Source organism: Hesperophylax consimilis, chromosome 7 (assembly GCF_061612785.1).
Source record: "Hesperophylax consimilis isolate HC1 chromosome 7, BYU_Hcon_1.0, whole genome shotgun sequence".
Taxonomy (NCBI): domain Eukaryota; kingdom Metazoa; phylum Arthropoda; class Insecta; order Trichoptera; family Limnephilidae; genus Hesperophylax; species Hesperophylax consimilis.
In genome coordinates, this window is record NC_142842.1 from 15,893,522 (window position 1) to 15,907,253 (window position 13,732).

The following is a 13,732-nucleotide window of genomic DNA, read 5'->3' on the forward strand; positions in this document are numbered from 1 at the left end:
GAAATTTTTATTACCGGTGAATAATTTTTTTTTTTCATATGTCACCACTTGTCACTTAGTCGAGTAACTGCCCAACCCTCATCCCCGACCTTAACAGTCTAAATAAGGTCTGTAAAAATTAATAAAAAAAGTCACCCGAGACAAATATATCATGTACATTTTCACTACAAATGACCTCAGTCGGGTACGTCTCTTAAAACCTAATGTATTTTATTTTCATTAGGAACGTGTTCATGTACGGCCGCGGAGGAGCCACTAACCTGACGTGCGTTTACCGCATCGAGGCGGGTCCGGGTGACCGCGTCCGGCTCACTATTCGCAACGTGTCCCTCGGAGCCGGATCCTGCGTCACGGAGCCCGACCCGCACACGGCCCGGCCACGATGCGTCACACAGGGCCGCTCGCGAATGGCTAGCCTCAAAGTGTGGGACGCGCCGTGGAAGGACGTCAGAGTGAGTATTGAAGAAGTTCGATGAATTTGGAAAACTATGATAAATTAATCGAGTGTTGTGAACAACTCTATTTTAAATACCAAAAAAATATCTATTGCTATTGTCTATACGGAGAAAAATGGTCTTGTTAAAAAGCGATAGAATGCCAATTTCCTGATAAAATATTAGCCATTTAGAATATATCGAAAACACGTGATCTTTTCCTAGTAAATATCACGACGGAATGCGACAATATCAACATCAATTGCCAGTATTTGTATGAACACGTATTCCGTCGTTCTCATAAAACATTGGCATTTAACTGATACTTTGTCAAATCATTCTTTAAAGGCCTGCAATCCCGTTTTTAAAGTGTGGGAAGTTCCAAAGAAAAACGTCGGAGTGAGTATTGAATAACGTCTTTCGATGCACTGTGATTACCTGAATTGATGTTTTAACCCTTATTAGTAAACATAATATTTACAATTTGGGATGCGGGTATGGGTACCACCGCCCCGGAACCATTTATTGAATAACCAACACCCCTGCCATAGGTCACCCCGAGTGGTTCGTTAGGTTTTGTGACGTAACAGGGGTGCCCGGGTTCATGGGTGAGGTTTGTCTAGGTCTACTGCGTAGCGGGTCGGATCGGTAGATACTGGTTTAGGAAGATCTTTTGACTTATTTAGTAACAAAATGTGTAAACATAGAAAAATATTTATTTTTCCACATTTTAAAAATAATTTAAAACCCAACTAGTTTCAATTATCTACTACAGCACCTTTTCCGGGATTGTAAATTAACGACATAAAAATTTTAACATTAATGAATCTATTTGAATTTCACTTTTGTTTTTAGACTCGTTTGTCGTTGATAATGCATTTTGGTGTCAACCACGTATACATACGCCTAAATGGTTCCATGATAACTCAACACAGTGACAATTCAACACACTTTTAAAAAGTGATATAAAGTCATTTGAAACGATGAAAAAAAATTTAAACCTAACCTAACCCAGTTAATAAAGTTTTCATTTCATTACTTTCCAAGACTTTATATAACTTTTTAAAGATGTGATGAATTATCATTGTGATGATTTATCCGGTCACCCGCCTAAATATACACATTTCCCTGAAATCGGAAAAAAAATACAGCAGTTGATATACGAAATAAATGTCAGTCCTACACGATTGGCATTTTGCAAGTCCGGTAACGCAGTTAACTCAGGTCCCTGGCAAGGAAGATTCAACTCTCATTGAACCAATTTTTTAAATTTAAATTTTAAAATACATTAGAAATGTATTGTAGTTCAAAAAAAACAAATTTTTGTTTAAGGTCTTTGCCATGATGTTTATCAGTTGTGTAAATTTTAAAATACCTGTATTCGTTGAACCCAGCTTAAGTATGTATTTTTAGTCAAAAATTGTCTTTAAGTATTTTGTCACACAAAGGAAGGACATCAGAAATGTCGAAAAGAAAAGCCGCGGAAAATCGTCAACAGATTGTTATTTTTTCTCGCAGAATCTTGTGTTTTTTATGTTTATTTGATCACAAAACTTTATTCATAGATATCTAGAACATACGAAGCAAAATAAGTATTAATTTAATCCATAGTTTAAGGTCATGCTATACTTACAAAGTTAACAGTAACAAGCAGTTCTTTGACGCATGCATCCCTAAGTAGAGTGACCATAAAACTATCGGCCACCGGGTAAAATATAGAATGTCTGAGATGTTGGGATTACAGTCACAGACGCGACTCTACCATGACGGCTATCAGCTTTAGCATAGTATACATTGTCCTGTATACTGCACAGAGGATTGCAGAAAACTTTAAGAAAGAAGTCCTGATCTCATTAAAAGTCTCCGACTTTTATTAGTGAAGAGAATCTGGTCTTTGATACATACTGTGAATCTAAATATTAATAAGACAAAGAATCGTGAGACAGTTTTCGAATTGTGCATAGTAAACATGAAGTTGAATTTTTCAATGTGACTTGCTTCAATTCTCGCCACGTATTACTTAAGTTTAAAATATGACCATTGGAGTTCTAAAATCATCGGATGATATTCCTGGTTTGGAAAGAGATGGAATCAAATGCACATACAGAGAAAACTTAATTATATAACATACTGTTAATTTAAAATCTGGTCAAATTATTCGTTTTCTTTTTTATAAACGGGATTACAGGCCTTTAACGAACGAATTGACAGAGTTCCTAACATAGTATCAGTTAAAAGCGAGTGTTTTATGAGGATGGCGGAACACGTGTTCATTCAAATATTGATATACTGATATTTTCACATTCCGTCATGATATTTGTAAGGAAAAGAACACGTGTTGTCGATATATTGGTATGCCAATGGTCAGGATGATCTAAATAGAATTGTTGACTTTGGATGGGTACAAGCCGTTCAACGAAAGCGTATATTCAAAGTTGGACATCAGAAGACTTATGGAGAAGAAAAAGAAGAACAGGTTAAATCAGCATTTCTGCAAATATTATGAAAGTTAAACGTTTCCGCTAAATCGTTTCCTTCAAATATCTTTCATAACGCTTTCAAGATCGACGATTCGAAAAGCAAAGTCTTTGTTTTTAGATATGAAATATAATTTTATTTTTTCTACTCAGGTACCCCGTGCTTGCATCTGCGATAATACCACCTCAACAGACCCCAAGTCCCTCGTGATTCAATCCTCATCTCGCGCTCTGGAGCTGATGTTCAGCGTGTCCTCGTTCAGTATCTCCGAGGACTATACGGATATATACTTCCACGCTAGCTTCGAAATCATCTCCGCTTCAGACTGCAGCAGGAAACAACGTCTGAGGGGTAACGGCGGGGAAGAAGAGGTAGCACATCCTCCAAGGTAAAACCAATTGAATACTTTGGTGTTTTGATAAGAGGAAGAAGTTTCAACGATTCCATCAGCTTCATTTTGAATTATAATTCTTTAGCACAAACGATACGTAATATAACTGGGATAAAGGTTAAAGCTGAGGTCTCAGTGTCTTTATAATTATGGAATAAAAATTTCTGCTTCCATTTTATTGTTGCTTTTTTGAATATTGGTAATTGTCTTCGTGTTTTTACTAATGTGGTGTGTTTTTATTGTTTAATAAAGCCGGTCAGACAGTTCCTGCGCAGGAATGCCATGGGTAGTTGAAGCCAGGGACAACCGAAGTCTGTTCATCTTAACTTGGGGAGGAGTGCTTCCCCTGACTCCTTCGCAAGACGATCCCGCTCGGTGCACAACTAGAAATCGACTCATGATCTATACGGGAAGACCTCCAAGGTAAAACTATGTACCTTCTTTATTACTGTCTTATTGTTATATTATGACATCCGTGGTCAGGAAGTCCAATGGAGAATCAAAACATATTCCAATTTTATTTTCTCTTCCATAGGCTTATCAAGGTGGTTTGCCCGTCTGAGCCAAACACCCGACAGTTTGCAGTACAGATTTTCTCCGAAGATTGGTTCTCCAACTCGGTCCAGAACAACGCACCAATGATCTATCTCAGTCCACCCAAACCACCATCCTTCTTGTTGGAATTCATAGCGAAAGAGCCAGGACTGGCTGCCTTCACGTGGCTGGAGATATCTAAGTCACGCTCCAGTCTACTCCAGCAGCTGCAAGCAAACATGGAATTTGTCGAACCGATTGAGAAACCAGAGTACAGCAATGACACATTGAGTGCATTTAATGCAGACTGCACGTATAAGTGTCCAGAACTTAATGCTTGTATAAGTTCTTCGCTTTGGTGTGATGGCAAGATCAACTGCCCGTCAGGTTACGATGAGAATGAGATGCAGTGCGGGGTGGGAAGGCGGTTCTTCAAGCAATTCCCTGGCGGTGTATACACAGCTCTGGGGTGTACAGCTGCAGTGCTTGCTGCATGTATTTTGTTTACCATCTTCGCCCTGATAGCTCGCTTTAGACGAACTAGGGACAGGAGGTTAGGTAAAAAGAAGCTCCTGGCCACTGCAGATGGAAGACGCCTGACAGAAGAGCTGTTGTTAGATCCGGGCAGCAATACTAACACAGTGAGCTCCTGACATAAGGACAGATCTGTGGAATACATACACGTGGACAGAGAAACCACTGTATAAATGTGTACGGAGAAGCTGCTACGCCATTCAATTAATACGTTTTGTATATCTGTCGATTCTTATAATTCTTTACACTTTTTTCAACCTTTCAAAAATGTGTATTGATTGAATGTAAGTTTAGCTATATTTCCATACATTATCCGTCATCAGCTTGTACGAAACATAAGGGAGTGTGTTGTTTAATTGAATAAGCATCATATTTCTTTATTAGACTATCTAAACAATCCGATGTTAGCGGTGACGGAGAAGTAACCCACAGATCTGTTTAGCCATGAGTAAGTGAGAATTAATTATAATTCCTAGACAGTTATAACGTAATTCAGTGAAGTTATCGAGTCGTGCGTGAACTAAATTGACTCGTGTTTCAAATAATTATTCAACGATTATTTATGAAGTGATTCGTCAAAGACAACTTATAAAATTGACTCAGTTAAATCGTTTTAATCTTAAGTGTTTCGTTTTGTTTCATTCAAATAAAATTAACATTATAACACAATTTCTACCTGTGTAGAGATTACATTATATATATTATTAAAAAAAACACACCTAGAAGAAAAATATATATATACATGCACTAGTTTAATTGGAAGGAAAAGCTCATAATGAAATATTATTTCGAAATAATGACACTTTATAGTACTTATTTAATAAAAAATATTGTTATACTTTAAAAGCATTGAATACATTTTTAATTAATTTACAAACCACTTAAAAGATTACTGTAAAGTTAAAAATCTAACAAAAATTTTTGGAAAATCTTTCTAAATTTATTTCAACGATCATTATTGATCAGCAAAATTTTTGGTCGGAGTACTTGGTAGTGTCTATTTACAGAAATGCTGGTTTAATAAAACATATAGTGACTTTACAATCTTAAATATTGAATAAATGTACATACTTATGTACATATATTTATTAAACTGACCTTTGACCTTCGTAAATGGTTCTACAGCGTTTTTTTTAAAACACGAAGACTAAAGTATACATAACAATTTGTAGATTTCCTTAGAATAAGGATACCAAAAATTGTATAAGAAAATAGGTATGAAATTATGAATAATCGAGACTTAGTCGAACATTGTATTGAATTAAAATGAGTTGAGTAAAGATAATGTGAAAAAATAACAATTTAATTTCTTGGAAAAATATGGGGTAAATTTTTGCCAAAGATTGTGTTCCAAAGCACAAACATTTTACTGCCAATTGCACAATTGTATTAATTACATCTACCATATTAAAAGAAATGTAGCTGAAAACATTAATAAAACATTTTCGTTAAACTTCATACTGTTTTATTTCACAATATCGTATTTTTATTACAATTTATTATTTCTTAGGTGATCGATATTATAAATATGAATTTTTTGATGAAATCAAAGCATATTTATTTCTGTTTTTTTAATAGTTATGTAGCCACGTCCTTATACAATCCATATGCATATATTTTAAAAAAAAACACTTTTTAGTATTAATCAATCACATTTTTTATTTTGTATTTTCTACATATTTTATTTCTTTTGGTATTCCCCAAATATCTTAATTGCTAGTACAAACCCTTCAGTAACTTCAACACATTTTTTCAGTTTGCAGTGTTTTCTGTGTATTTCAAATGAGCTATATATATCTTATTTTTTAATTCTTCTTTAAAAAAACACTGTTTTAGAAACTAAATAAAATTATCTTTCCGGTGTATGCATTTGAAATAAACATTACTATTCTTAGATACTAAAATTTTAATATCAAACATGAAAAATATTGCCAAAATTTTTTTACTTATTTTCTTACACCAATCTTAGAAAAATTGAGAGAACTAAATATTTTGAAAACACATTTGTTTTGTTTGTAAGAAAACTGTAACTTCACTAATATCTCGTTCATATGATAAATATTAAGAAATAATTCTTAAAATTAAACCGATTGTTACGATAGCGACTAAAAATTTGAATTATTCATTTTGGCTATTTTCAGGATTTTATTGATGGCATCCAGTATAAATATTTGAAGCAAATTGGAAAGAATTGTGATTTTTCTTTCTAACGTCAAAAAATTAGATATTTATGCTTGATATACAATATGGACACTCGGTCATATATGACCCTAACAGGCTGGAGGGGTTAAAGACTTTTGACTCTGGGTTTTTTTAGGAAGTCTTAATTAATTTATTTTTCTCGTCTCATGTGTGTGTCAGTACTGTAGGTTTTATTTTTTTTAATACATCGAAATTCATTTAATGTATGGCCATTAATTATTTTGTCGATTCAAAATATAGTAACGAAGTAAATAATTTGTATAAATGACAAGATATTTAACTTCGTCAACATTTCCGTATACCTTGTGTTATTCAGTGTAATTCTCTTACGTAGTATTGTCATTTGTTTCATTAATCCATCGTTGGCCAAGAATAGAATGCTGCTACAGTAATTAACGTGTGATACAATGATTACGTTGGATACGTGTTTACTGGAGACTTTTGTTTAGGCATATTCTTATTCTTTCCAACAGTATTTGTTTTTTGCCGTATTTTAATAATTTCTTCTATGTGTTTGAGAAAAAGTCAGTTTGTAGTTCAGTTTTACTCCCAAATATTTAATTTCAAACCATTCTTTCGAAGTTTCACCGTTTATCGATTTGTTCCCTTTTTGTTTGTGTTACTCGTTTTCCAATGTTCTTTAATTTTGTTTTATTTATGTTCAATTTTAGTTTGACAACTTAGAAACTTAATGTAAATAGAGCGCTAGCAAAACGTATGATGTTCAATTTTTTCTTTCACAAATTCGATCATACCTCCGAATACCACAAACGATTACAATTGCTTCGCATCAATTTTATGTTAAACTTTACATACCCCATCCCTTCACTAAAATTTCATTTATCAATTCTGGTGATCCGACAGATTTTTTTCCAAAACACTAGACTATATATATAGGTACTAGAACTGTTCTAGTACTAATAACTATAAGATCATGGACACACTTTTCACCAAAGTAATGACAGAAAGAGTGTTTTATTCCAGACCTCTTAAATCAATAACGTTTTATTAATAGTACCTACAAGGACCATACCTTTGTAAAGAGCTGCCATGATATTCAATTGAATTTAATCCAATAACATTCACCTCTCCGAAGCAGGTTCAAAAATAACACGAAGATAATTATTATAAGTATTCAACTATCAGACATTTGAACACAATATAAAAGAGAAATTATATTTGTGCATCAGATCATCATAAGAAGGTCCCACAGACTGCAATATGCTAGCCACTTGGTTAAATGGGATATGTAGAATTACAGATAACTGGACATTAAAATAAAGAAGAAGTCGGCAAGTATCCAAGAAGAAGTGACCCTCTGAAGAAGGCAGTTTAAAAGAGGAATAGAGCAGAATCAGACAATACGACTCTCCCAACGACTTGACTTTCAGATGCAAGCAGAGATTTCCCAAACATATCCTGATGAGCCTAGGTGATGTCTGGCATATACCAGACACCGGCGAATTGAGCAGTAGGTATTTGCCAATCTCCCGACTTATTCGAATTAATTATACTTATGTTTATAATAATAATAATAGAAGAAGACATGAATCGAATAATTATTTGTGGTAAAATGAGGCGTACGTGATAAACGAAGAGGGATGTATAAAAAGAAAGTATGAAGTGAATAGTGGAAGCAGTTGGCGACGCCTGATGAAGACATGATCAAATGAATCAAATACTTACGTACCGAGCTAGTCAACGTCAGCTAGTTTAACATAAACACAAACACTAACTCGCACCTCCATATTTTGTAGTCACGGACGTCTTGTTCCATGTCACCTCCTGAATTAGGTTGTCCATGATTTTCCTTATTCCAAAGGCGAAAGTGGAGGAAATCCTAAACATAGGCCACAGCCGACACCCTGTAAACAGATAAAGTGTTTACATATGACCTAGGCAGCTTGCTGGCAAATTGCAGTACAGCGGTAAAAACATGCATTTTGTAGGGTTTTCAAGAAACCCTTTTTTTCCCTACCCAAAAACAGAACCTAAAAAACTACGTCTATAATAGCCAGGCAATATTGTTAACACCCACAGAGGCGTAAAGAACACCGTTCTATTTGCTACAAAAACAGATATTTTAAAATCAGTAATTTTTCATGATTCATTATCAGAATCAAATTTTTAAAAAGAGAAGAAATCATATTGAGATGACTGAGACTGGAGCTGGTTGAAAACATTTGGAGAGATAGCAAAATCCCACACAGAGATTTACTATTCGATGAATCCACCAAATTACAAAATACATTTTTTCAGAATTTATCAAAAGTTTTTTTTCAATTTAAGCCTTCAGGCCCCGAAAATAAACCCAAGCCGCACTGTTTATGGCCAAGTGAATGAACCAAAAAACATGTAGTCGTATAAAATCCTTGTATCCTGCAGGTAAACCTGGTATAAATCATAGTCCAGCGTGTGAGCTGGATGTAACCTCGCGGGGGTAATTCACAACGCCACCCCGGCGATCAATTATTTAGGCTTAAGAGATTCTCTTCCAAAGGGGGGCGGGCGGGAGTGCCGCGGGCGCAGGGAGCAGGGGGGCGCTGGAGAGTGGGTTGGGTTTACGTCCATCCTGCGACCGTATCTTGTCTGGACTGAAAATCTGTGACGAATGGCGAAACGAGTTCTGGGATAAAAGTTAATTAAGGTGAAATGAGGATAAAAGACTCAAAAGCGAGTCGATGATGGATAGCGTAAAGGTAAAGGGTACAATACTTAGGTACAGGTACATATATATTCATGGTTAGGTACATATATAATCATGGTTTCTGCACATTTTCTGTCCTGGAACGGGAAAATTTCCTAGTTGGACAGGCAAAGCTTCCTAATATGTAATTTGTACTTTCTTATGTATCTATCTTTAAATAAATAAAGAAACAATTCTCCTCGGGATCACCTGAGTAGGGCTAATTAAATTTACAAATATATCATCAGCTTATACAGTGATGTCATTAAATACTGATACGCTGCAAATAATTCCGAAAATTTATCGATTTGTAGTTTCCAAACGATAATTATTGACAAACTACTAAAAAGCACAATGGTGAAAGTTTCTTTATTCCTTTTGTTTATCACATTTTTTTGTTAGAATTTTTTAATAAAAATGTTAAATAAAAAAACCTAAAGTGAGAAAAACACACATCATTTTTCAAAACTTATAAGTACCTACCCGTAATTTCAGGTGTGATGTGATGTACGTAAGAAATATTCTAAATTTAAGAAAATATATTATTTTATTTTCAGGCAGTACTGGGATGGTACTTGGGTACTCAGTGCGCTGCCCGTAGGAAGTCGATTTGTCCGGCGTTTTGTCGAGTAGTTGATAGTTATGAGTTATGAGTCTGCATATGCGTGAAGAGCGTGGTCCATTCTCGTTGCCTGTTTAGTTATTCCAGTATATTTGTTTGACGTTTATTTCGCCTCCTATCGCAACAATGCGTCCCAAATTGAGCAATTTTGTTAAATGTTCTCTCCATAGATTATTTCTTTTATTGCAGTAGGCAGCGATGGTGATGACTTTGATAATTGTGGTTTCAACACTTTCTGTTCTTCGCAGGCAGAACACTGAATACGGCCTTCTTTAGGAGGATGCAAAAAAGCTTCATAGCAATAAATGCAAAACATTAGAACTTCATCAATTCTTTATTTTTGAACATTCATAAATGTCAAGTAATACGATTATCTAAAAGTCATCATAATATTTTACATGAATATACATAATATTACGTTAATACCAGTGTCACAAATTAGTGAATTTGTGTAATATACTTGACATTAATTGAACACATTAGATACTTAAGATAACTTTTTTTATAAATTCAATAATATTATTTTTTTCTTTTTTTATATATATATTCAATAATATTTTATTTTATTTATTTTTTATTTTATTTTTTATTATTTTTTTATTTATTTATTTTTTTATTTTTATTTTTTTATTTTTTATTATTAGATTTATAAAAACAGTTTATTTTTAAACATGTTCTGCTGTGTAATTATTATTACGCGTGACAGCTTTTTGAGACCTCTGAAGGCATTATCAAACTAAGTGGGGTAGCCCACTTATAGACGATACATTTATATTATTTATAAATAGGTGTTTTAATTTCAATTACTGATTCTCTGATTGATATCTGAGTTAAATGTTAGAAATTATCAATTGTTATTACCCCAGTAAAGTTTTCCTAATTACTGTAATGTTTAAATTTTGACTGAAGGTCTTTATGTTAGTTATTCCCAAACGATGCTATTTGTAGGTAAGTACTTAAATACCTTTTTCCTTAATTATTATTATTTTTTTAATTCTTTATTTTGGCTTTCACCCATTAGGGGTGATCTTGGCCATTTACAATTAAAATAACATAACATACTTAACATAAACGGTACAGAGTTGGTAACAGTAGGTTATCACAAAATTATAAAAATAGGAACCTGTGTACAATTGGGCGCTTTTCGTTATTTAACCAAAGATTTTTCTAAAATTAGTAGCTTTTTTTTTTAAACAGAACTATGAAATTGGCAATCTTATGAACAAACACAGCATGTGAGAGTAAACAAATGTGATTATAAAACATAAAGATAATAATAACACAAAAATACCATGAACATAACATAAACATATCATAACATAACATACACATAACATATCATAAACATAAACCTAAACCTACCATAATCATAACATAAACATAACATAAGTACAACATAAACATAACTTAAGAAAAACAATACTCCTTAATTATTTTAAACTCTATAATGTTTTATGCAACTTTTTATTTCAATTAACGAATTATAAAATTTGTCCATAAAAAAGTTACTATCTCAACGACCATTCTTTTTTCAAACTTTCTTCAGGTTTCATAATATTAAAAAGCTCAGTCAAAGTTAGCCATCTAGACAAAGTAATGTTTGCTTTAATAATATAGTGGATTCAGCAGATTTTTGAAACCGCAAATCATTCAACTATGTAGTCAAAGTTAGCCATCTAGTCATAGTAATGCTTGCTTTAATAATAAAGTGGATGCAGCATATTTTTGAAAATGCAAATCATTCAACCATCTAGTCAAAGTTAGCTACCTAATCAAAGTTACCCACCTAGACAAGGTTAGCCATCTGGTAAAATTTAGCCATCTAGTCAAAGTAAGGCTTGCTTGCATAATGAAGTAAATTCAGCATATTTTCGAAACCGGAAACGGAATATAAAAACTAAATTATCGACAGATGTAACTCCAAACGGTCGAGTTAAAACAGGACTTAGCCTTTATAAAGACAAAGAGCGTAGAAAGAGATGACGATTTCTTCCTATCCAATTTTAAACATTTCTTAGCCTAAAATCTAAAAGTCAAACGCAGTGATTAATAATTTCACTCGTGGCACACAATTCAATCGAATTAGTTTGTTTCTTTACCTCTTCCCCCATAACTTAGTGGAATAATTTTAGTAGCTCTCGGATTATAGTTGTATATATCACTACAAGTGAATTGTTCAGGAAACAAATAAAACATTCCATATTTTTCCTACAAAACGTTAACGTTATCGACTAATGTACTCCGAAATAATCTTTGAAATTAAGTCACCTTTTGAATGATCTAAACTGCACGTGTTTTAGATGTTATTGCACTTTATTCAAAAAAATCTTCCTTAGGATAACTTGGCTATATCATTTTACCCAAATGTTGAATAATGTAATATACGACTTGGACTCATATTTTGATGTTAACTTTTGGAAGTAAAAAAAAACATCAATAACCAACATACTGCAGCTGTAAATATGTGTTTATGTATGTGTATGTAACAAGAGATTCATCTGAAAAGATATTTTCTTATTTATTTGTTTAGTAATTGATTTGCGTGAAAACCCGTAATTTGAATTTTTTCCCTTTACTCAAACATAGAAGACATTACAGACTCAAAAACAATATAAAACTTTCGTATTTAAAATACTAAACTATAAATTAGACTATTCCGAACTTATAAACTTACACATACCCACAAGAACAACACGACACAATACTCTTTTCCACCGCAGTATGCATAAGCGCAACTACATTGGTAATTCTCCGATACAACGGATTCACACTGTGGGAAATCAATACTTAGGTGATATTGATACGTTTAATGTTAACTCGGTGAATTATTAAACCTATTCTAGCCCCATTTTTGAACCTTTGGTTGTCTCTTTGTGAACCTATCTGCTTACTGTACTTTAAAAAAATTGTTACTTGTATTTTTATTTCATGTATTTTTTCTTTAATGTAATTTTATTTTTATTATTTCTTTCTCATGTCAACATTATTTCACATATAATAATGCAATCGCCTTCGGGCGTAAAATGAATCAAATGAATGAAAAATAAAATGAAAAAATTAACAAAATTAATAGAATAAATAGACAAGTAACAACACATTTTTCTAACACCCTTTTCACATACACGCATTCCAATGAAGACAAAAAAAATCTGTATACTGATAAAAGTTCTGTATACTTACCTCCTACCTGATTTGAATTATATTTAAGATACTTTTATTTTCCATGTTATGTTTGAGCAACACTTTCGCATAGAAGTTATTGTTTTGTCAATAGTAAACTAGAAAAGTGCTTCAAAAATCATTACTCTGCGAACGCGAGAATTTCGCTCATCGACCTTAATTCCGAAGGTGTTTATAACTGTGTGGCCGGGAAGTTCGATTAAATTATTTGCGGGTCTAACAAACTTCAATTAAACTCGTGCCTAACAACTAACATCAGTTTGAATTCATTTAATAATTATTTGGAAAGTTCTCTGAGTTCGTTTAATGTTTGAACAGGCTTTAAGATTACATACGGATCAACGGATTGTAATATATGTTAACACACCTACACATACTATACAGCGGATGTTTTCGGACTTAAACCACTTACCATTTTGCCATGTCAATAATTTTATACTCTTATTTAGGTATTTATTTTGAATAAATATGCTTCGGGAACTGAATGATGACTACCTAGTTCTGTTTTTAGTTTAATTTTGTAAACGATAAATTCGATTTCCGGAGTTTAATTTTAAAACATTATTAGTATATAATGAACCACTTCCGTGGCAAAATGAAAATTTTAGAACTAGAAGTAATGGGATCAAATCATGACATGGAAAATGTAATTGATAAAATACCCTCTAATT

The 13,732-nt window shown here is 33.1% G+C and overlaps 1 protein-coding gene across 1 annotated transcript in view; it reads left to right on the forward strand.

Moving 5' to 3' along the window:
- The window catches only part of LOC149422371 (uncharacterized), a 280,175-nt gene extending 274,385 nt beyond the window's left edge, over positions 1 to 5,790 (forward strand). The window contains exons 15-18 of the mRNA XM_089633760.1: positions 224 to 452; positions 3,065 to 3,300; positions 3,556 to 3,726; positions 3,839 to 5,790. Coding sequence (XP_089489886.1) covers positions 224 to 452; positions 3,065 to 3,300; positions 3,556 to 3,726; positions 3,839 to 4,490 — 1,288 coding nt within the window. The 3' untranslated portion in view covers positions 4,491 to 5,790. The remainder of the gene's footprint in view (positions 1 to 223; positions 453 to 3,064; positions 3,301 to 3,555; positions 3,727 to 3,838) is intronic.
- The last annotated feature ends 7,942 nt before the right edge of the window (positions 5,791 to 13,732 follow it).